The sequence below is a fragment of the Copadichromis virginalis genome, linkage group LG20 (assembly GCF_057382275.1).
Source record: "Copadichromis virginalis isolate Kocher_CV1m ecotype Utaka linkage group LG20, C_Virginalis_male_GT1.1, whole genome shotgun sequence".
Classification (NCBI taxonomy): Eukaryota; Metazoa; Chordata; class Actinopteri; order Cichliformes; family Cichlidae; genus Copadichromis; species Copadichromis virginalis.
Genome location: NC_140637.1, coordinates 9,473,638 through 9,497,347, shown reverse-complemented (window position 1 = coordinate 9,497,347; position 23,710 = coordinate 9,473,638). Strand labels below are relative to the sequence as shown.

Here is a 23,710-nt window from a genome sequence, read left to right as displayed (position 1 = left end):
AATGCAGTGTTGGGGAGTAACGGAATACATGTACTACCGTTACGTATTTAAAATACAAAATATGAGTAACCGTATTCCATTACAGTTACTGTTTAAAAAGGTGGTATTCTGAATACAGTTACTTTGCTGAAATAAAGGGATTGCACGCCGGTCTTTTCCTGTTTCATATGTCAGGCTATGCTCTCTCTATTTTTGGTAATTCCGTGCCGGTGAAAACCCAAACAAAACACGCATTAAGAGGCTGAAATGCCTGTGTCTCAATCTCACGTCTCATAATGATGTGAAGAAATATTTTTTTTTAAATTATTTAATATGAAGGCAATAGGCAGAATGTTACAGAAATAGTCCTAAAGAATGTAGCCTCATGGGCAGTGTAGTCCGTGCTGCAGGGAGAATAGACTGCCATACCCGTTATGTGTCTGTGTGAGTCTATCAACTGCAAAGGATTTTATCTGCCTCTTTAGCTTCTACATAAATAAAATGTACTCATGTAGCACTTTTTATAGACAGAAGAATCACAAAGTGTCAGGGGCTGGGTCTGTGACGTTTTGAGGCTATTTTGTATTTTAGATTTTCTTATGTTAAGTTTGTGATAATAGGTTCTTGTGTTATTAATAGTTAGGATTTAGTTAAGTTTTATTCTGGTTTTTGTTTCATCTTTGTCTCCTTGTTTATGTGTCATGTTTCCTGTCCAGTGTGTCACGTGTTTCATGTCTGTGTTGTGTCCACATTGTCAAGCTCGTGTGTCATGTCTACATCTCTCCATGTTTCCTGTTTTATTGTGAAGAGTCCAGTGTTAGAGTCTAGTTAAGTCTCCTTCTGTTCTTCGTCGGGTCGCCTGTTTATCTTCATGTCATGTCTCGTCAGTCCACAGAGTTTTTGCTACTACTCAGGTTCAGGTTCATGTTCATGTTCAGACTTTTTTCACATTTATGTTTGCATGTTCCTCTTCAGTTCCATGTTCATGCCTTATGTCTTTTTTTTCATAGTTTAGTTTTCCCAGTTTAGTTTTTAGTTTAGATCTTGCCCCTATTCGCCTTGCCTTGTTTTGTCTTCACGTTTTTTCAGTCAAATAAACGACTAGCTTTTTTTTAAACCTTAGTTTGTTTCTCCCGTGTCTGCTATTGTGTCTGTTCCATAAATACACCGGCGTGCTTCATAGTGTAACAGAAGAAACAAACGTATAACATCAGATCAATATGAAACACAATAGAATGCAACATACAACACAAAGAAGTAGCACTAAGTGGTGTTGTAGTGTCGTGCGGCCTATTGCTAACTGCTCCAATTAGCTAGTTGCTAATGGTGAATTCTACCCCATGAGCATTCAGAGGGTTTTTTCTTAGAGTTCAAGATAAAATTAACAGTCATCAGTGGCAAGAAATGATGAGAGTGACTAAAAACAATAAATTATCTACCTGTACAACACATAAATGAGGTGTAACACATTATAAAGTGTTTTGTCCTATGCTAACACTGACTAATAGAGTTAGCAGCACAGCAATACTACAGGAGTGAGGTCTAACGGTGTGTTCACACCGAACGCGATGGACGCGAATAGAGCGTCAGGTTTACATGTAAAGTCAATGGAAAGGCGCGATGACGCGCGATTGCGGGTCCCGCGAAAATTCGGAAGCAGATTTGCGTCGCGAAAACGCCAAAACGCGTGAAACGCGCGTCAGTGTAGCGCGTCAGGCGCGTTTGACGCGCGAATAAAACCACGCGCGTGAGTTTTTGTGTTGCACTTTGTGCATACGCGCGTTTCGCGTCTACCGCTCGAGTTGGAAAAATCTGAACTCCAGCGTCAAATCGCGCCGCGACAACCAATCAGGAGCCTGGTGACGTGGCTCTGACCTAGGTCAAAGGGGCAGATCCAGCCAAAGCCCTTCATTCTTCATTCAGTATGGAGGAAAAGCTGATCAGCGCCGTGGCTAACCACCCCGAGCTATATGATGCCAGCTCCTATTTCTACCGAGACAGGAATAAAAAGGACCTAGCTTGGAGACACATAAGTGAGGAGATCGGGCAACCTGGTAAGTTCATTCCTTATTCTTTTTAATTTTCAGACTGACCCGATGAAGCCGTGCAAAAGCTAGCAAGCGCGCCTACTGTCCCGCGATTTTCCCACTGTTGTACAAATACCTTTCCGCTAACCAGATAATGCGTTTATTCAGAGGACATCTGCAGGAGAAAGTGGAAGAGCCTCAGGGACACATATAATAAGGAGAAGAGGTCAGAGAAGGAGAAGAGGAGTGGGTCTGCAGCAGGATCGGGGAGGAGATGGAAGTTCTTCGCGGTCATGGGGTTTCTGGACCCCTTCCTCACCCCGCGGGAGACCAGCGGAAATATGGTGCGGACCGTGGAGAACTTCTCCCCCGAGGACCAGGGACAGCCCGAAGAGGCAGCAGGGGAGTGTCAGTCAGAAGGTATGTTTACAATTAATTAATGTAGGCAGTTAATTTATGCGTGTTGTCATACAGGAATATATTTTGTTTATTAATAAACAGTATAAAGTAGTCCCGCTGTTCATCCGTCACTGCCTCGCCTTTTCGCTGATTTTTTTTATTGCACCGTACAGCTTTCAACGATGCGCATTGCATTCTGCAGCCCAAATGACAAATCTCCTCCGTGTCGTGTCTCCTGCGCTTGCCAAACTTATCATGTTTGGTTTTGATAACCATCACTTCAAATAGAAAAAAACAGCACAAAAACACTCATAACTATGACCCTCATTCGGAAATAGACACCTGCACCAGGAGCAAAAAAGGCGCACAAAAGTGGCGCCGCAGACGGAGAAAAAGCGCGGCATAATACTTTTACGTTTTAAAATCGACAAAGGTTTGCACTTTGAGAATCAACTTGTGAGAACTGTGACTACTGTTCATGTGCTGCAATAAATGGGAGACCACTGTATATAATAATAAGTATATAATAATATAATATTCTCTATGACTATTGTCTTCAACCTGTTAACATTTAATATTGTCTTGATAGAGTCAAGTTATCATGCAGCAGAGTCCTCCCCTGTTGCTTCTCCTGACTCCCCAGTCCCTGGTCCCTCCACTCCTGCTGCTGCACCCACAGGTATGAACATCAAGCACTGATAGCTTTTTACTTGCTTGGATTCCCTTGTGATCACCTTTACTAAATATCTACAACCAATCTGTTCATATCCTGTTTTTTTTTTCAATTTTGAAAATGACAATCTAGTAGCAGCCTTCTCATTTCTTTGTGGTGTTTTGTTCTGTTTTTTACAGGCCCACAGAGGAGGAGAGCTCGAAGGCGGTCGAGGGAAGGGTCCCAGGATGGTCCATCGGCGGTGGAGCTGGCTATCCTGGAGTCCCTAAAGAGGCCACGCCCGTCTGCAACAGAGTATTTCCTCCTCGGCCTTGTTCCTGCTCTGGAGAGCATGCCGCCTCAGACACGAGAATTCGTGAAATTCCAAATTCATAAATTAGTTTTTGACAACAGCACAGCTGTGCTAAATTTGGAAACATTGGACCCTAATGATCAGTAGTTTTCTGATGAGGCAGCAGCTCTCCAGGGCAGAAACAATGTTCTTATTCTTCTCCTCCTTCTCCCCTGAGGCTCTTCCACTCCAAGCTGGGTCCTTTTTATTCCTGTCTCTCTGTAAATAGTTAAATTTTATATATTTATGTTGAATCTTTTTATTACTGAATTTATATATTTTATCAAATAAACATTTATAATGACAAATGTCTCTGTTCTACTACACAGCAAATATTGGCACCCGACTTGACACAAGTAGAATTTATTTCATATTATACTAATGACAAAATATACTGATACAGTGGGATGCAAAAGTTTGGGCAACCTTGTTAATAGCCATCATTGTCCTGTACAAATCGTTATTTGTCACAATTTAAATTGTCAGTTAAATACATCATATAGGAGACACACACAGTGATATTTGAGACGTGAAATGCAGTTCACTGGATTTACAGAAAGTGTGCAATAACTTTACACTAAATAAAGCAGGTGCATATATTGGCAACACATAAAAAGAGAAATAACATAAATATGTAGTGTATATCAATGTGTGTGTCTCCTATATGATATATGTAATTGACATTTTTTACTGTAACCGATTCATACAGGAAAATAATGACTATTAATAAGGTTGCTCAAACTTTTGCATCACACTGGTTATAGGAACATAGTGAAGACAAGTTACTTAAGAGAATAAAGAGAGGTTAGGTTATTTTGGAGTAGAGATCCATTTATTAAGAAAATTTTAAAAAGGAGAAAGTTCCCTTGTAGTTGTGGAACATGGATCCTGAGTTGGGGGGTGCCTTCGTCTGGACGTGCTTCCCATCCAGAGCTCCACAACAGAGGGGGAAGTTCCAGCGCTCCTGGAATCCCTCTGCGATGGACCGCCAGTCTTCAGTTGAAGGCACAGCCGTGAAATCGTCCACTAGACAGTCCCAGATGGCCGTCGCTACCTGGGGGATGATCTGGCTCACCATACCTATGACACCACAGCCATGCTATCATTCAACCACTGATAACAGCATAAATCGAATTAAATTAAATCGGGACTTGATGAGACCATCTGAGTATCACTAGAAATATTATAAACAGTACCAGTTTGCTATCGGTAAACACCGAGAGCATTCACTGTTAGCATAGCACATCCATGTTAGCAGTGTATAAACGATACACTGCTAACATGGATGTGCTATGCCATCAGTAAACGCCGACAGCATTCACTGTTAGCATAGCACATCCATGTTAGCAGTGTATAAACGATAGTTTATACACGCCGACAGCATTCACTGTTATAGCACATCCATGTTAGCAGTGTATACACGATACACTGCTAACATGGATGTGCTATGCCATCAGTAAACGCCGACAGCATTCACTGTTAGCATAGCACATCCATGTTAGCAGTGTATAAACGATAGTTTATACACGCCGACAGCATTCACTGTTATAGCACATCCATGTTAGCAGTGTATACACGATACACTGCTAACATGGATGTGCTATGCCATCAGTAAACACCGACAGCATTCACTGTTAGCATAGCACATCCATGTTAGCAGTGTATAAATGGCTGGTTTAGCATATATTAGCACAGGTATCAATAAAGGACTACCGTATTGACCACTTTTACTAACCTCAGGCAGACGGACAGGCGCTCTGCAGGTGGGATTGAGCGCCTGTAATTGGTGTCTAGGCGGGCGATTCTGGGACCGACACGGGAAAGCAGGTCCTCAAACTGGCCGGGTGACAGACGATGATATCGCTGGAATCTGCCGTCATCCAGGCGCAGCTCCTGGAGCAAATGGTGAAACTCACCAAACTGCTCACGCGCCTGGAGGACCTGATGGACCCAGGTACGGCGAGGACGTCTTTTACGCTGCTGCTCTGCTCTCCACAGTACATAGAGAAGGGAGACTCTCTCTTCAAGCGCTAGCTCGATAGCTGCCATCTTGCAAAACCAGGTCTGGCACAACTCCCTCCCACATTCCTCCCACATTTCCGGTTCACGCGCGTCAAAATATGATATTTTGACGCGCGATGGATTTTTCTTGGACACGCGTTGAGACGCGAATGTACACGCGTCAAATTAGGGGCGTTTGGGGCGTTTTATTCGCGTCCATCGCGTTCGGTGTGAACACACCGTAAGGCATAAAACTGAGAAGAGGGTTAGTTTTAAATTTACAGTTGCATTTCAACATAATATATAATACTTATGCATTATGTATTTTTGATGATCTCTCCAGTATCTAGCTCACCACCCACCAACGCCACCAGCACCTTCTGTTTATTCTGTGCCAGTGTGTCTGTTTCTGTCCATGACAGCTAATGGAGTTTGGGGCTGAAGAGCAGCTGTATTACTCATGTAATGAATAATTGACAGAAGCAGTTGTTCCTCTTCAACACTTATCTATCATCTCTATTCTTATTCACCTCCATCGAGTCCTTTCTCTTTCTCTACACCAAACTCACCAAATCTCTTTCTACAGAAACTCCATTCTCTGGCTCATTCTGCCTTTAATAGCTCTCTCCCGCTCTCAAGCCTCCTGTATTTGCTCCATCCCCTGTCTTTTTCTGAATCCTTTTGGGAGTTTATCTGCGATTAGATGTCACACAAAAGACTCCATCTCCCTTAGATTTCACAGTGACAGTGCTGCTTTGGGCCGAGCAGTGAGCACTATAATTGGCACAGGATTCACAACATTAATAAATATAGTAATATAAGCTGATCCGACAGTTTTGAAAATGCTAGCCTCCAGTTATCATGACCAGCTAATTACAGTAAGAAAAACAATTAAATGGTAGAGGAACTAGAAGCTGAACAGACAACAGGTTACATCCAAGTGTTTGTTTTTCTTTTTTCTTTTTAATCATTTATCTTTTGCCATTTGTCACCAAAACTTCTTTTACAATATAAAATTCACAGAAAAACTCACATTTCAACATTTAATTTGAAATGACTGAATAATGCAGCTTAGTATACGTGAAATCTTAATATTAAAAAAATTTGGATCAGTCATTTAAAAATGAGGGGGAAAAAAGATCAAAAAAGTATGTGCGCTCAATGAAACCTAAAATTTAAATTCATTTGAATATCCTATTCCCACCAACATGGCTTCTGCATAAAAAAAAAGAAACAGATTATCAGAAGATGGAAAATCTTTTTGCGCATTAGGGACTCATAGCATTACAGAAAGAAAATATTTTGAGACGCTGTCACTGGCATATCTTAAATGCCTTCAGCAATTATAACTGAACAAAGTAGCTGATGAGGAAGTTATCTTCTGATTGGCTGCCTCGATGCTAACTGTAACTGAAAATGAGTTTATATCCCAGTGATTATACAGGAGATGTATCACTGTCAAATCTTTAAGCTCAACATAAATGAAGCTTAATTGGGGTTCAGGTTTAAACTCCTGAAGAATACATTCTGAATACAGTACAGTACACCAAATGAATGTAAGCCGATGTAATGCCCTCTGACATGATGGAAACACAACTCTGTGTGTGTACATCCCCTGAAGCACCACATTGTACTGTAGGTTCTGAAATGGTTGAATCATTTTTCAACCCTAAAGTGAACTCATTCCCTCCTTTTCTCAGAGAGAGTATATTCAAGATGACATTACAGGGAAGTTTGTGTGTGTGTGTTTTCCCAGTGGTGCCCACTTAGCCTATATAGCAAAAACAATCTGGCCTTTTCTACTCCTGTCAATAACACTCACTAAAATGCTCCATCAGTGCTAATTCATGCCGCAGAGCACTGCTGTTTTCTTTTCATGTGTCATTCTGCAGCACATTCTGAATCTTCTCTTTCAGAATGTCTGTCCTTTTACAGCATGTTGAGCATAGCTGGATTTGTTTTTGTCCTATACCTTCCAGCTCTCGTCTTTTTTTTTCTTGTCTACCTTTCTGCTCTTTTTCAGTCCATTTCCTGCTATTTTCAGTTACTCCATCTATTTCGCACTTAATAATAGGGAAAGAAATGGATTTGCCTTTTATTCATACCCACCTGTCACAAGCAGCATTTCCCTGCCACTGGATTTTATTCGCAGAAAATCTGTAGCAGTAACTTACTATTGCTTTTACTTTGTCTTATCCAAATAGAGGTCTAGCAATTGCACCTTCATGATGGAGAGTAACAGTACTGTCCAAAACTCTCAGGCTCACACTCATTTCTAAATAGGTGCAGCTATTTATTGAAACATACATTTAAAGTAAGACTTGGCGTAATTCAAACGAGCTTGTAACTCAATATTTGGTATGATCGCCTTCATTCTTCCAACACAGCCTGAATTCTTTTAGGCAACTTCTTTGTCATTTCTTTAAGTAGTCTTCAGTTCTCAGGCTTCTTGAAGGACATTCAAAGCTCTTCTTCGGATGCCTTTTATTCTGTTCGCTGTCAAGATGCTCCCACACCGCTTTAATAACACTGAAATTTGGATCTCCATGAAACCTGTTGATACTGATTTTCAGTCCAGTTCTTGTTTCCCTTCTATAAAAATGTCATCTTGACAGCCATCCTTCCATTCAGTCTGTTGGGTTTGGTGCTAGTTTTTATGCTTGAACAAGTCATAGGTCAGTGTTAAGCGGCTTCACAAACAAAGCACCATTCTTCTGGCTCTCTTCCACAGTGTGTCTTTGTCCTTTCTTCCTCCCCTCACCCCCAGGCGATCACGGCAGATGGCCGCCCCTCCCTGATCCTTGTTCTTCCGAAGGTTTCTTCCTGTTAAAAGGGAGTTTTTCCTTCCTACTGTCTTGCTCAAAGAGAGTAATTCGACTGCAGGAATTTTCTCTGTAATCTTTTACAGGCTTCAACTTATAATCCTTAAAGTGACTGCTATTGTAACTTGGCTCTGTATATATAAAATTGATTTGAAAATTGGAAAAAAAAGGACAGGTACAAGGACTGGACTGAAAATGAGTAAAAGAGCAGCCTATGTCCAAAGAAAAACTTTGAAAGACATTCAAGAAAAGCTGGAGAAATATTATCCAAAGGCACTTTAAAAATGACAAGAATGTCTGTTTCCTTGGAAGAAAAAAATTTAAAAAATGAGATGTGGGTCAAGATTTTTGCACAGGACTGTATTTATCTCTGACTCTGGCCAAAGCTGCATCATCTATCGGCATGATTTTCTGTCGCTCCTTTCTCCACTACATAGTACTGCTACTATATGTCTGTGTGGACTATTACATTTACATGGCTGGTTCAAGGCTAGTCTTGCTATTCATAACCAAACTTTGCATATATTGTAAAATGATGAGTTACGAAAAATTGCCACATCTTTTATTCCACAGCTACAAAATATGACTAAAGGCATTTGATGAATTCTGTTATGAGCTGTGATTTAATATAATACACTGGTTACACTAGCAACACTCTTACTGGTCCCGAAATTCAGTTTGTACAGAAGACATCGATGTCAAATATCTCTATATCTACCGAGTGCGATTAGTTTATTGTTACAAAGACATCCCAACCTTCAGAAGCACTTCTGTCAGTTTCTTAGTCAGTTTCATGATTTTCTTTTTCCTGTTTTACTTCTCCCACATTTGCACCTGAAGTTTCTATTTTTTTCTTTTCACCACACAGTCATTAAACTTGTATCTTCTCCTTCCTCTCTCCTCTCTGCCTGTCACCCTCTGTCTCTGCTTCTCTCCCTCCAACAGAGCAAGGGCTATTTTTACCCAGAATGCCATTGTTCTGCTCGAGCGCACACTTCCTTAGCACAGGCTTCCGCTTTAGGCAGCACTCTGCTGCGGCACACATACACTCATATCCTCACAGAAGCACAAATGCACGCATGTAGACACGCAGCTCACATCAATGCAAAATGGAGGAGGCCTCTGTAGCTGAAGGCTTACCAGAAAGAGAGAGGGATGACAAGCAGAAGGAGGAAGAAAAGGAAAAGAAGGGAAGCAGAGAAGCTCATAGGGCTGGAGGGGTGAGGAAAACGGGAGAGTGACACAACGTGTGCACATATACTGTAATTCAGCTCAGCCTTTAGTCATGTGGTTCCCTGCTGAGTCTGATGCAACTGGCTTCAGTTTGTGGCAGAGGAGTACAACAATGTGTTTGGGTGTTTCCGCCCCATCAAATCCCTCATCACCCCCAAAAATAAAGAGATAAAAAGATTAAAGAGATCAAATAAATAAAAAAAAATCACAATTACATGAAGATGGTCGAAATGAAAGTCCAATTTTGGAATAAGAACAAGATTAAAAAGAGCTTTTTTGCAAAGTTGGATCACTCCCATCACACCATAGATGCCACTGCTATGTCTGGCTTGGTCTCATATTTGTGGACAGTCAGCTGACCAGTGATGCTATATATTCCATACTCATCATGACATAGGAAGAGCATAGTACTTCATCCAAATACATGAGCCACATAATGTATCCACCTCTTCTTCATGAACATCATCTTGAAGTACTCACTGTTCAATAAGGGAGTATGCTGAAGCAACACAGCTTAACCTCAGGTCGGACTCTCCGATGAGCAGCAGAGACAGGTTATGATTGACAGCTGACTGGACCTTTCAGTTGACTTGCAAAGTAGCGTCAGAACCTGCTGAGCTATGGAAGTACTTCCTTGCTCACTTTATCCTTACAAATCAAACACAACATAACTCAGCTATCAACGCTCTATTTTCTTTGAGAATAAAAACATCTTAAATTCTACCCCCCACCTGTTTTTTGGACCTAATTTTTGTACACACCAAGTAAGACTGGGCGATATATTGCGTTTTTAAATATATCGATATATTTTTATACGAGATATGAGACGTGACAATATCGTTTATATCGATATAGTCTATGTTACGTTATAATTATACTTATGGAGCTGCTAGTTTGCCTTTCTTTCGTCCACTTTTGTCTCTACGCTGCGTTACTCTGCCTCGCCTCTCTCCTTCACTGAACACACCTCCCCCTCCCCCATCGCTTCACCTGCAGGCAACGACAAGATGGACATGGCAGCTATCAAAGAGGAGCTGGTCGGTAAAAAGAAAACATTTGGATATTACTATTCAACTGCTGGTGGAGGTAATCTTGTTAAAATGACATTAACACCATAACTGCATTAATACGGCAAATCTCTGTTAATGAGTTACCGCGTATCGCCCCGTGCGTGGGGCTCGACAGCGTCAACGCGTTGACACAACGGCCTAAAATCCTTTCATTTTCTCAAAAATCGACAGTGCGCCTTATGTTTGCATCCTGGTTGTGCTTACTGACCATGACCTGACCACGGCGGGCAGCAATCTGTCAAAAAATGTTTTAGTACGACGTTGATAAGCTACGAAACCGCACCGCTTGATGGTTGTCGGAGCATTTTCAGGATTACGGCCTTAGTCAGGAGCCTCGCGGAGTAATACGTACTGTGCTTCAACGTAATATTACTGGATTGTGTGTGTATAAGGACCACAAATGGTCCTGTTCAGAGACATGGTTACAAAGAGGATTTCAAACTCCAGGCAGCTGCGAAATCTGTCTGTCTTTGTTATTATGCTCAGCGTCTTTTAGTTTACATTTTGACTGCACAATTGTGAGCTTTCAGTTATGCACAAAAACAACATTGTTTTATTTTATTTATGGAGCATTATTATTTAATAAATGCTGATAATTTATTTCGGAGTAACTTTTTCATGTGCATCTACGCTGTATGTTAATAAAAGTGCCTGTGTGAGACCTGGGACACAGCTTTGACTAAGAACTCTCTTTTTTGTCCTCACTTTATGGCTTTAAAAAAATATCGAGATACATATCGTATATCGCTATCCAGCTAAAGAACATCGAAATATGAATTTTGGGTCATATCGCCCAGTCCTAACACCAAGTCTTGAACCCCAAAGACACTCTGTAATGATTTTTGGGCAGGTTTCACTGCTTGGTGAACAGGTTGCATCACCTCTCTCATTGAGCCTGAGCAGCCTGACTTTTATATGGCAACAAAAAGCTGATTTCACAGGAGCCCTCCCACATAAACATTTTTCCTCCTGCAATTTTCAGAATAGCTTTCGATTGTCCTCCATCTCCATTCTAATTCCTCCCTCTGGAGCTCCATCTCCTCTTCAGTTTCTACTTCGTCTCTGAATTTCTTGCTGTTTTCTGCACCTCATCCTTCTCTCCTGTCTGCTGTCCAGCGTTAATATTTCATGTGAACAACTGCACACACACACACACACACACACACACACACACACACACACACACACACACACACACACACACACACACACACACACAAGGGGAATATGACTGCGAGCAAATAACTGAGAAATAAACAAATAGCCAGAAAGTGAAAAACTATGTGATAGCAAACATTATGATCACACATGCACTTGTGGAAATGACAAACACTGTGCACATATTAAACTTAAACTTTCCATTACGTCAGTACTTTTTAGAAGGTGCCTCTTTTTTCTTTTTGTGTCCTCTTGTTAAATTTCAGATTTCGTAAGACTCTCACATAAGTTATTTTGGATAATTCTACAAGTCCCAGAGACTCTGGTTTCATTTAGATTTCCTGTTGTCAAGCCAACAAAGTGAAGTGAATTAAAGTGAAGCGAGCTCAGAAGAGAAAATAGGATGAAATGAGTATGACGCATTGCATCATAAAATTGTTTGGCTGAGACTAATCTAAAAATAATAATAATAGTAAAGAAAATCCTTGATTAAAGAAAAATGTCAGTGTGTTTATTTTTATTTTTTTACATCCCCTTTTGGTCGCTTCATACAACATGTACACCAAACATTGGAGCCTCCTGTGAAGTGAAACATGTATGACAAATCAGTCAAATGTAGATCTTTTGTTAGTGTTGGATTGGATTAGGAGACGAAGAAGCAATAAAAGGTGGAGAGGAGGGAGAAGGATAAGTAGAACAAAGTATAGAAAAACATAAAATATGAGAAATTAAGCTTGAGGAGGAGGGAAAGAAGGAAATGAATTAACGGTTGGGGATGAAAAGGAGGAGGAGGAGAAGGAAACAAAAATAAATTAGAGAAGGGAAGGGGGTATGGAGGGGGTGGAGGAAAGGCTCACAGGGAGGACAAACAGGTGGAGGATGAATTATAGGTGCTTTTGTGGTTATGTAACCGAAGCAGGTCTCACTTTCACTTCACACACATTTTAAAACATTTTATCATTTTATCATCACAATGGAGCCTCTTTAATTATGTAACCTTATTCTGAGAGGTGACGGAGTGAGTGCATAAGGCTGTGTATGAGTGTGTTTGTGTCCATGCGCATGCATATTGTGTCGCCGTCTGTCTTTCTCCTCCTACCTGTTTTCTGTCTCTGGCCAGCTATTCTTAACAGAGCCAATAAAACTTGAGACGAGGTTGATGTGCCCACCTCATTCCTCTGCTGCTGCTACATTTTTCATATGTTGCCAATTTATAGCTGCCATGATGATGATTGTGAAGTTACCTAAAGCTAGGACTGTAACCACTGTAAACAGAATACAGAGCCTTTAGACAAATTGGCAGTTTTCATCAGCATCTGGCTGTTTTCAGATTTGTGAGGATTTTTTTGAGAAATTTCTATTATATAGGCTACCTGAATTAGCCTTTCCACAGAGAAGCAGCTATTATAAAGAGTTCTAGAAGCTAAACATATACTGTATCAGGCTTATAAACTGTAAATTTGTCAGCTTTCTTCCTCTGAGCTAAACTTTATGCCCAAATATGCTCCCTTGAGCATTCATTTTCTATTTTCTACAGGCGAAACCCATATCCAGTATTTTCCAGTATTATACAATGTTTTGTTCCCTTGAACGAGTCATGTATTATTAAGTGGAGATTTCAGACTGAAATACAGGCAAAACATTGCATTTGTGGAAAATTTGGGATTTTATCATACCACACCAAGATTCTGTCTTACCTGTGCAGGCAAAATCTCTCCAAACCAGACAGCTGAGGCAAGCCTCAGAAGTGAATGAGATCTACTGCTGATATAAAATCATGGCCATTTACACACTTTTGCATTGAGTTTGAGGAGAATTGGTTCATAATGACTGTTGACCATCCTCTGAGTTCTTTCTGGTCATATTGCATCTCCTCATAGTTCGTAGTTCTTTCCTTTTACAGAGCTTTGTGACTTTACAGCAAAGAATATTACCGCCCATAGAAATGAACAGGACCACTCATCCTTGGGCCTGCAGGGTGGCTGTAGCTCAGGTGGCAGAGCAGGTCAGCCACTAACCAGAAGGTCAGTGGTTCGATCCCAGGCTGCCTCCTGGCTGCATGCCAAATATCCTTGGGCAAGATACTAACCCCGTGTTTGCCTACTGGTCAGAGGGCCCGGTGGCGCCAGTGTCCGGCAGCCTCGCCTCTGTCAGTGCGCCCCAGGGCAGCTGTGGCTACAATGTAGCCAGTGTGTGAATGTGTGTGTGCATGGGTGAATGACTGAATGTAGTGTAAAGCGCTTTGGGGTTCTTAGGGACTGAGTAAAGCGCTATACAAATGCAGGCCATTTACCATTTGGGCCACTAGGCCCCCAACCACTGTGCAGCTCCAGTACATTGGATAAAGGTTAAGTACCATTTATCCAATTTACCATTTTCAACACCAGTTTCACCTTGTGGTTGTGAAGTTCCTGTCTAGATTCACTCAGACAAGCCGGTGATTTGAACTAGTAACCTGACTGTGACTAACAGCTTAGAAGTGGAAGACTTTATGGCTGGCAGATGGACATGATGTGTTTACAGTCTGACCCACAAATCTGTCACAAGAGCTATTTTAAACAGACTCACTGTCTCATTGGGACCGTCTGACACACAGAGATAGGCACACAAATAAACACCAAATGCAAAAGGGAACTCTGTACAGTCTGTGCAGCGTAAGCATGTTTCCCTGCACAAGTTTGTGCACTGTATGCATGTGTGTGTGTGTGTGTGTGTGTGTGCGTGCGTGCGTGATTGTGTTCGTGTGCACATATATAGAGCCTAGAGGCACTAGAGGATTTTGACTCCTGCAGTAATAGGTTGGCAGGTAGCCAGGAGCAGAGCAGCACAGAGCTACATTGGTTCTGGCTATCTCAGCTCTGGGTCAACACAGAAAATCAAGACGGACAACTAGCTCCAATAACAGTTTGTGTTCTGGGAACAAATAAGCCACCATAAAACTTTTTTTAACATATAATAAATATTGTATTTCCCCAAACGAATAAAAGTTCAATTTAAAATTGTCTTCAAAAAATAACATTAGATATATCACTACATTATGAAATAGATTATCACCATTACACCAAACTATCACAGATGTTTTTAGCCTTTTTAGTTTATTTTTTTTAGTTTTAAGGCATTTTTTGGCAGCTATGTTTCACAGGCTGGAAGATACATTTCTTTTAAATTAAAGAAAATAAAAATAGAGTTAAAAGAAAAATGAATTCAGAAGAAAGAAAAATGAATGTTAAACTGGGCGTGAAACACTGCATGCATTAAGGCTAATTTACACCATGGAGCCTTCCATTACAACACTGTCATAGATTTATTGCTGTCTGTGAAGCTGGATTTGAGAAATAAGTGTTTAAAGATAAGGTTATTAGCGCATGTGTAGTTCCATCTGGAGCCAGTACTAAATGTGACATCTCTGAGTTTGCTAACTAGTGACAGAACTGATACCTCTGTGGTATCACCTGTTAGCTGTGATTTTGGGGCTTGTATAGCACTTTAGAAATGAGGACAGTGTGGAGAAGAGCCTGTTTCAGTCTGTTAATTTTAGCAAAAGCTAACCGATCAACGCAAAATCTGATCACTGACATGCACATATTATCTTACAGGTAGACTGCTTGCAAGAAGTCGTTTTTATCTGGAGTAACATTTTTGATATTGCATTGAAGCTAAATTTTGCAACGTGCTTTCTGTGGACCTGAGTTCTCGTGGCTAATCTGTCTGTCCTTGATATTTATTATTGAGTGGCTTGTATATGTTGTGCTATTTCTTAAATCTTAACATATTGTATTGTTAAATAATCTAGTCTGTTTTTGTTACTGTTACTGTACTGGAGCAACTGTAACCTACATAATTTCCCTAGGGATTAATAAAGTATGCTGATTCTGATTAACTCTGATTACATACATGACTACAGAGACCTAGAAGCTGTAAGTCCTATTTTTTCTTGTTTTCATCATTACAACTACAACCCAAATTACCTCTTGGGAAAACAAAGTGAACTATTTCAAAGTTTTTTGCCTTGCTGTTTGTACAGAGATTTGAACCTTGTCATCGGTGTTGGGGGCTGCTGGGTATTATTAGGATGGAATTGATCTAGCCTTGGTTTTAGTGTTAAAAAGACTGCAGACTTTGAAGTACTGAATTGTGTACTTTGAAGTGCAGAAGGCAGTCCTCACTTGGACAGGAGTATTATGGGTAGGGGAGATTGCTGGCTCATCCCGCAGGGCAAAGAAAAAGACACAATCAGACAGTTGCTAGAAAGGGAGGTGGAGGGAAAAAAATCTTGAGGAAAATTTAGCTGAGGGCTTAGAGCGAGGAGAGAAGGAAAGTCTTCCACTGTGAAAGCAGTGAGTGAGGCAGAGGGGGAGGGAGGAGGAGGGTTAGAAATGGAAAGTAAGTGGAGGTGGGGGCGGACATGAGAGGAGATGGAGTGTTGCAGGAAGAAAAAAACACACGCAGACAATAGAGAGAGAGAATGATCGAAAAGAAGTAAATGAGAGTGTGCTCAGAGTAAAGAAAGGGGCAGGAAAATAAGAACCTCGCTCAGCTCTGGTTTCCTCCTGTTTGCTCCGTGACTCACTAGATGGGAAATACAAACGCAGCAGTAACATGAAACTGAATGTCGCTGGTAATTAAACAAAGTGAGATATCTCTTCACTATTTTGTAGTGCAGAGAGGGAATTGTAATTTAATTTGAACGCATATAAAATCACTACACAATAAACACAACATTTACAGCCATGTGTAATTTTCCGCTTAAATATCAAATTTTCATTTGAGACAGCTGATTCAGGACTCAGGGTGTTTTAGCATAAGATCAAAGCCTTATTGTAACTTAACATCATACTCATACTGCTTGAGGAATAAACCCAGCATTTGTTAACAGCTTATTTAGTAATGTGCATCTATATACTGCACACTTGCATCACACAGACACAGAGATCACACAAATTGAAATTTTCAGGCACCAAAATGGGAACATATAGACTTCCTGTATGGGTTGTTACATGTAGCTCGTTTAAGCACATAGTAGGCCACATTATTTTTGAGATGACTGCCTTTAAAATGCTCCACAATCCAACAACACCACTAACACCATTGAGAAGTTTAATGCAGTTACTCAAAATACCGTACGTGAACCTAGCAGGGGCTGTAATTGCCTGTTGGCAATCAGCTGTCAGTCAAAATGACCCAAGTTGGAACTTTAGGTCTAAACAAAATTAAAATGGTTAAATTATTAGAAATCCCTTTTCTTGTCTTTTAAATAAAGCTGTAAACCATTTCCTGGAAAGTTTGTATCATGGGAGCTAACTGGGAGTTACTCACGTGTAGGTTCAAGAAACTGCAGTTTTACTTCCATAGTGGCTATTTTTTTTCCAGCTTTGCTGTTTAGGAGTAGCTAATGTGGTCTGAATCATAGTAATTCAACGAGAGGAGAAGGACCAGGCTGCAGGGATCTGATAAGCTAATGTCTGTCCCTAAAGGAAATAACTTTATTTATGTATTTATTTTATTTTTCATTTTTAGTCCTAGTAGTCTTCTGCATGAATCAACACAAGCTAGAAGACATCACGTGAAGCATTTTTGGACTTTCCACAGATGTCTCTGGTGGGTGCCACAAAAGGCTTTAGACATCTTTTCTCACATATGCCGTTATAATCCTTGTAAGAGCTGTGAAAAACATGTGAAAAAAAATCACAAACGACCCATTGTCTGAATAGTTTAGTAGTTGAAATTTAGTAAAGTAATTTGTTTACTGTGTACTTTTCTTCAAATAAAAGTTTTGAGCCAGTTTTGCTGCTTTTGAAGAATACTTCAAGCTCATCACTGCCCATCAAATTCTTGCAGGAAGAAAAAGGGAAATCACAGAGGCACAAGGAGGGCAGAGGGAGTAATGCGCAAAAAAAAGGAGAGGAGGAGGGACACAAAGAGTGAAAGAAATGGAAAAAAGAAACCAGAGAGTGAGCAGAGATGCAGGCAAAATGTCAGACTGAAAGATGGAAGCAGCAGGAGGGGATAAGGATATTAGTGAATTAGAAAGAGAGATGAGAGGAGGATGAGGGGTTAGAAGAAGAGAGGGGAAGAGAAGAGAAGAGAAAAGAGAGGCAGACTACAGTGAATTAGTTCTGCCTCATCAAACTGGCAGTTCTGGCTTAGAAATGCTTTGGGGCCAGGATTTCTGTGAGGGTGCGTGTGAGTGTGTTAATGGGCTTGTGTGTGTTTTTTCTCCTCTTTTTTTCGTTTGCATATACAAGTGTGAGCATGTCTATTTATACTGTATGTGTGTGTGTGCATGTGTGTGTTTGGATAAAAGAATGTGTACTCCTTTTCTGTTTGTGTTTGTGTGTAAAGAGCATCACTGACTCCCCCAGAACAGAACTGATGTGATGCTGACATTTAGACAAAAACACAAGCTCCGTCTTTTAAAAGAGCATCTCTGAGAGTGAAGCTCGCGGAGAGCTGACAGGGTCAGACATGACTCCTACTGCTGCTGAGTACAAAACACAAAGAAAAAAAAACCCATAAACTGTACCTCTCACGTCACAACACCTCATTTCATCTCCAAGTACCCAACAACATCCTGCTCAGAATGAGCTTTTTAGTGAGAGCAGAGCCTCATTACTGGCCTAGATCAGAAACTTGGTCTAATTAGGCTGAACTATGATTCAGGAGCTTAACTCCAAGTGATGGATTGAAATATAAGACCAAATTTAAAAAAAAGGAATCCCTATCAGCAGTGAGTCAGTACTCCATTCACTGAGCCATCACTGCTATAAGAAGTAGGGAAAATAACTTATTGGTGCTCTGATGCAATAGTACCTGACATCTGGGCAATTGAAACTAACGCTCAAAAAGCTTGCCACTTCCAAAATTGCTGAGAGGGCTTTTCAAACGCATTTGCAGTTTCAGACTTATAAGGAATGTGAAGGTTCAAAGAATTTGACTGTCGTGTATTATTTGTTGCCAAAGTTACCCAGTTCACACAGGAACTCTTACGCAAACTAACATAAAACTGATTACAGTCAGAGTTAAAAGAATATACATAAAAGAGCATTGCTTATATTACGTGTATTTTTAACATTTAATTCTCAGCTTTAGCAGTATTAATAGATCATATAAACTCATCATATAAACACTGATTGCTCACTCATTATTAAAATGAGAATAACGACTGAAAGAATGTGTTTACTGAGTTAACAGCATCCCCACATGACCAAACAGTGATACCTCTGTATTTAAAGTCCACCTGGTTCCCAGCAGTCAAACAGCATGAACACACACTCACTCACAAATAGACAAGAACAGTGTGTAAAGGTCGGTGTTGTCCCTGCTTCACTGCTGACTCACCTCCTCCATCCCCAGCGTCTGACTCTTCTGCATGTGTGTGCGTGTTTGTTTTGACCCTGACTTACAGCGTGCTTAGTCAGCCTCTAAAACTGCACGCGGTCTCCTTGCATACTGTGCACCCAAACAATATCTGGGTCAGTCTGCACCCTGTCATTTGTACAATGTGGCATCCTGCTCAATGGGAACTCAACAGGAAAAGCATTATTCACATTGTCAGGACTTATTCTAACTGAGTTAAGGCTATGCAATGTAGGGGACAGTAGTTAAGACCTGGAAAAACACAGAACTTGTTCACTGCCTTCAAAATTTATCAGTCATATAAAAAGGATTTAGCAGGTAACGATGATGCCATTATGATGCTTCAGATTGGGTATTGTTCCATGTAATTGTAACAACCCTGCGGGTCCATTGCTACATACCACATCACTGTCACTTAGTGTCACTGTCACTAAGACAACAAGTGCAACTAAAACTTGGCTTTCAGGGTCTTTGTGTAATGGCTCAGTCACAATCATGGGAATCCTAGTAAAATATCATATGTGTCTGATGATAACACCTCTGTCATGCAGCTTACGCACTGTAGCTGCTGGCTAAAGTTGGGAATTGCTGATTTTATCTCCACCAACATTACCAATAACACAACACACAAAAGCTATCCTATTAGCAGCACATGCTAACACATGCCTAAACGTTAAAACAACACATACATAACAATAACAAATTTACTACCTATATGTACAGTCACACAATTTACCCTCCAATCCTGTAAGATCTCTCTGTAGGAGTGTGCTCACAGTGTGCAGAGTATACTCTTAGAGGCAGGGACTTAAGATGAATCATGCTACAGCTGCTGTTTGTCTATTTATACATCTTTGTTTTTTTTATTTTTTGTTTTTTAAAACCTTCTATATTCAGACTAGCCTAATTTATTTGTTCAGATTTCGATCTCTCTCAAATCTCAACTCTTCCCTTCCAGTGTTTCAGTGTTCAGTAAGTCATGCACATAATGCGGCTTTCCCTTTTTTGAGTAAATACACAAAGAGAAAACTACTGTGCTTTCAGTTTTAGGTCTGTGTGTGAATGTGTACTCACTGCCTGAGTGTTGGAAGCTCTGCTGTAGCTGCAGGGAAACACAAATCACTACATGGTGATTATTTGTCATCTCTGAGCAGTGATGACACATGGTCTGTCTGTCGCTGCAGCTCTGATGGGCATCGATTAGGTGTCAGTGTCAATTCTCTGCCCCCGCCATTTGTTCATTTTACACCGGCAGAAAGGCCTAACTAGAAACTGGTGTCCCACTGTTGCGAGGGCAGCCAAGTGTGGAGAAAGAATGGAAGACAGAAAGGCAAGGAGAAGAATTTGAATACACCTTATAGGGAAATTCTTCCTGGATCACCCAGTCAGTCTAATGTTCTGATATCGCCGTAAGAAGCTTTACAGGGTGAAACAAACAGAAGATGAGACAAATAGACAGTAAACAAGTCATCAGATTAGATTATTTACACCCAGCAAAAAACGCTTACACCATTACTGTATTGGTTCCTATGACTGTCCAAAGGTTGTCTCTTGTATTTGTGTTTTCCTTTGATCTAAAGAATTGCAGTGAAGTGGCTGCTTGCAGCTTATTAGCCAGTAAGCCAAAGGAAAGTGTTATATTGGAGAGTGCAGGAAGATAACTTTTACTGACAAATGCCAGTTACATATATGACGATTTTCTATTTGCAGTGCTAGATGCAAAATACCACATTGAAATTTGCAGTCTTTCATTCTCTGCTAGCTTTAACTTCAGCAAAGAAATTGGTATACGATGCATTTAACAACCTTATTACAAACACTGGAAGCCAGTTATCTCTGTAAAATGTGCAGTGCATGAGCTAACCTTTTCTTTTTCATTGTTTTAAATGGATTAGAGGTCTACGACTTAGATAAACAACTGAAGAGCTTAATGTCAAATTATACAGAATTGGATAGCCATCATTAAATATCTAAAACATAGCCAGTCAGGAGTTTTAGCTGAGGCAGCAAGTACACAGAGAAGTCACCCTGAAGTCCCTGCGATCTGTTTTCATCAAAGACATTATAACTCAAGAGGGACAGCACAGCTGTAAAACATGATGAGAAGTCAAAGGTCACAGAAAGTAAACAAAGCTAGGTGGATATCTGTGAGGGAGGGGGGGGGAGAGGGTTTTTCCCCCCAGCCTGCAGGTTTATTTCACATCTAGCTGGTTATCATAGTCCACACATAGGAATAGTGCAGATAAAATAAAAATAAGTAGACAGCAGTTTTTTGCAGACCCCAAACCAAACTTAGAATTTACTAGAATTGACATCATACGGTGACATGCAGCCACACATACATCACATTCCACTACACTGTTATTTCTCTGTATCCCCTGGGAAAGCTTGATGTGAAAGGTACTTTCAGCCCTATGGGAAACTTACTTCCTATCAACACACACTCCAGCAAACACACACACACATGCGCGCACACACACACACACACACACACACACACACACACACACACACACACACACACACACACACACACACGTGGAAAAAACTATGTGGATTACTACCTGTGAGAACTGATTGGTCAGTTATGGGGCAGAATCCATTCCCATTGGACCAAGAGAAGCCTGGATTGTAATGTGATTTGCCAAAGTGCTCCAGGGGGTGTTTTCTAATTGGTTTATGCTGGTGTGTACAAGAGTGTGAATTGTTCTGTGTGTGTGTTTACTGGGGAGGCAAAATCAATTTGCCCTCCTGTCCCTTGTGGGTCACAGAGATAGTGAAGCTGTTTCTCTCTCACTGTCGTTTGCTATAAAATTCTCTGTCATGTCATTTAGTTTGTTTTATACTTGGGTTAAATGTATCTATTGGGAATTTTAAAAACATCTTTATGGTTATTTTTAAGTAAGTTTCTATGAAATTGCACACTGCAGAGTTTAAGTATACCGAAGAGTGAAAAGCAAAGCACGACAAGCAGAAGAAGAAGGCTGTAGTGATAGCTGTAGCTATACCAAGTCATAGCTACAGAAAGCAACAGGAAGAAGGAACACAAGAAACTCAAGAAATAGCAAGGCCAGGGAAATATATTCCATCATTTGTCTGCAATGATGCATCTAACGACAAAATCCCAGCTTCCTTTACAAACATCACTGATATTGCATGCACTTACATGCACAAGCAGACCAGAATTACACTGAAAAGTGACATGAATCATGAAATGATCATTTTAAAGATGTATCATCCTCTCACCTTGCTCCTCACACTGTGTGAAAGCTATACATCTGTTAATAATGTCAGCCTTGATATGGAATTTCTGTGGTAATAGTTGTAAATTTAAACAACAGTGCAGAGAAGCGGCCGCAAGATAGCTCAATTCGCTCGTTATAAATTAACATTCTGTCATCATAAAAATTAGTTAGGTAATATGCTTTAAGGCATCTCATTAAATTTGATCTATTAAGGACACGATGCCAGATATTCATCCAGGCAGCAGCACAAAATTGGCTGAGATCAGCACCATGGACAGGGGCAACATCCTAAGCGCAATTCCCACAACTCACCAGCAGGGAGGCACACAGCTGCTGCTCATATAAGTATGTATGTGGGATTTACTGTACTGTGGAATTATGGAACTGCTCATTGCTACGTGCTGCTACTTAGTCTGCCATAGAGGGAATGAAGGTGCACATCAACATTTAAAAATGATACAAACCATAATCCAGAGGGAGAGAGAGGATGGGATGGGAGAGAGAGAAATGTGATGGGTTTTAATAGAAGAGGGAGGAATAAGAAGAGACACAGAGAGAGAAAGATACTGTGGAGAGGGAGAGCGCAGCAGCAGCAGAATACAAACCACTGAGCTGCTGGTTGCAGCTGGATTTTTCTAGTTCCACACACTCGCACACCCTGTCATTTTTCCATCAGCTCAGAGGACATTACACTAACTTACATCAATATCCTGAAGACTGACGCTAACCCTGTAACTAGAGCTTGGGTTTAAATGACTTTGTCAGATTGCACAAAAGAGAAATCTGACATTCTGAAAAATAAATAAATAAATGAAGACGAGACTTCGAATGAGTGAAAATCTCCATTTTAATATTGGCCACAGTGGATTTTACTAACACACACACCCACACACACATGCACTTCAGCTCTGTCCTTTGTACTCTCTAAGCCTCTTTTTCTCCCACTTTTACTTCCCTTTCTGTTGATTTCTCACTCCCCTCTTTATCACGGTACAGTCCGAGTGGAATCTTTTTGCTCTCTTTCCTTCAGCCATCCATCACTTTCTGTCCCTCATTTCCCTCAACCTAACTCTCTCTCGTGGTGTTTGTGAAAACCGATATTGCTTAGATTTGTCACCATAAATGCAACAACCCATTAGCACGTGTGTGTTTGTGCACGCAGGCACGTCAGGGTGTGTATGTGCTTTGCATGTATGCTAACTGACTTCTGTGTCTGCTTGCTCTGTTTTTGTTGGAACCATTATTGGTGAGATTTGTCATAATGAAATAGAGGCGGTGTGTGTGAGCTTGTCTGTTGACTGGGGGCTATGAGCCATCATGAGACACTGCATACACAAACACACAGACACACACACACATACAGGTCTTTAATCATCATGTCTCCTACTGAGCTGAGCAGATGAACAACATGCTTTT

At 40.7% G+C, this 23,710-nt stretch overlaps 2 protein-coding genes and 1 long non-coding RNA gene across 5 annotated transcripts in view; 1 reads left to right on the top strand and 2 right to left on the bottom strand.

The window, feature by feature from the left end:
* The window catches only part of bsna (bassoon presynaptic cytomatrix protein a), a 133,624-nt gene that overhangs the window by 45,176 nt on the left and 64,738 nt on the right, over nucleotides 1-23,710 (bottom strand). The gene's annotated exons all lie outside the window — the stretch shown is intronic.
* On the top strand, nucleotides 1,567-3,827 carry LOC146684327 (uncharacterized). The gene is made up of 4 exons (XM_085443482.1): nucleotides 1,567-2,033; nucleotides 2,175-2,426; nucleotides 2,995-3,084; nucleotides 3,258-3,827. Exons 1-4 carry the CDS (start codon nucleotides 1,904-1,906, stop codon nucleotides 3,515-3,517), a joined length of 732 nt encoding a protein of 243 aa, XP_085299608.1. The 5' UTR covers nucleotides 1,567-1,903; the 3' UTR covers nucleotides 3,518-3,827.
* On the bottom strand, nucleotides 4,220-5,650 carry LOC146684326 (uncharacterized). Its single transcript, XR_014917117.1, has 2 exons — nucleotides 5,145-5,650; nucleotides 4,220-4,489 (listed from the first exon to the last, which is right to left on the bottom strand). It is a non-coding gene; the product is annotated as an uncharacterized LOC146684326 (long non-coding RNA).

What these genes read in the sequence shown, in the direction of transcription:
- LOC146684327 (XM_085443482.1), top strand. Translation starts at nt 1,904, where the DNA reads ATGGAGGAAAAGCTGATCAGCGCCGTGGCTAACCACCCCGAGCTATAT. An exon ending in TGAGGAGATCGGGCAACCTG is followed by an intron (nt 2,034 to 2,174) that starts GTAAGTTCATTC and finishes GCGTTTATTCAG; the next exon opens with AGGACATCTGCAGGAGAAAG. An exon ending in AGGGGAGTGTCAGTCAGAAG is followed by an intron (nt 2,427 to 2,994) that starts GTATGTTTACAA and finishes TTGTCTTGATAG; the next exon opens with AGTCAAGTTATCATGCAGCA.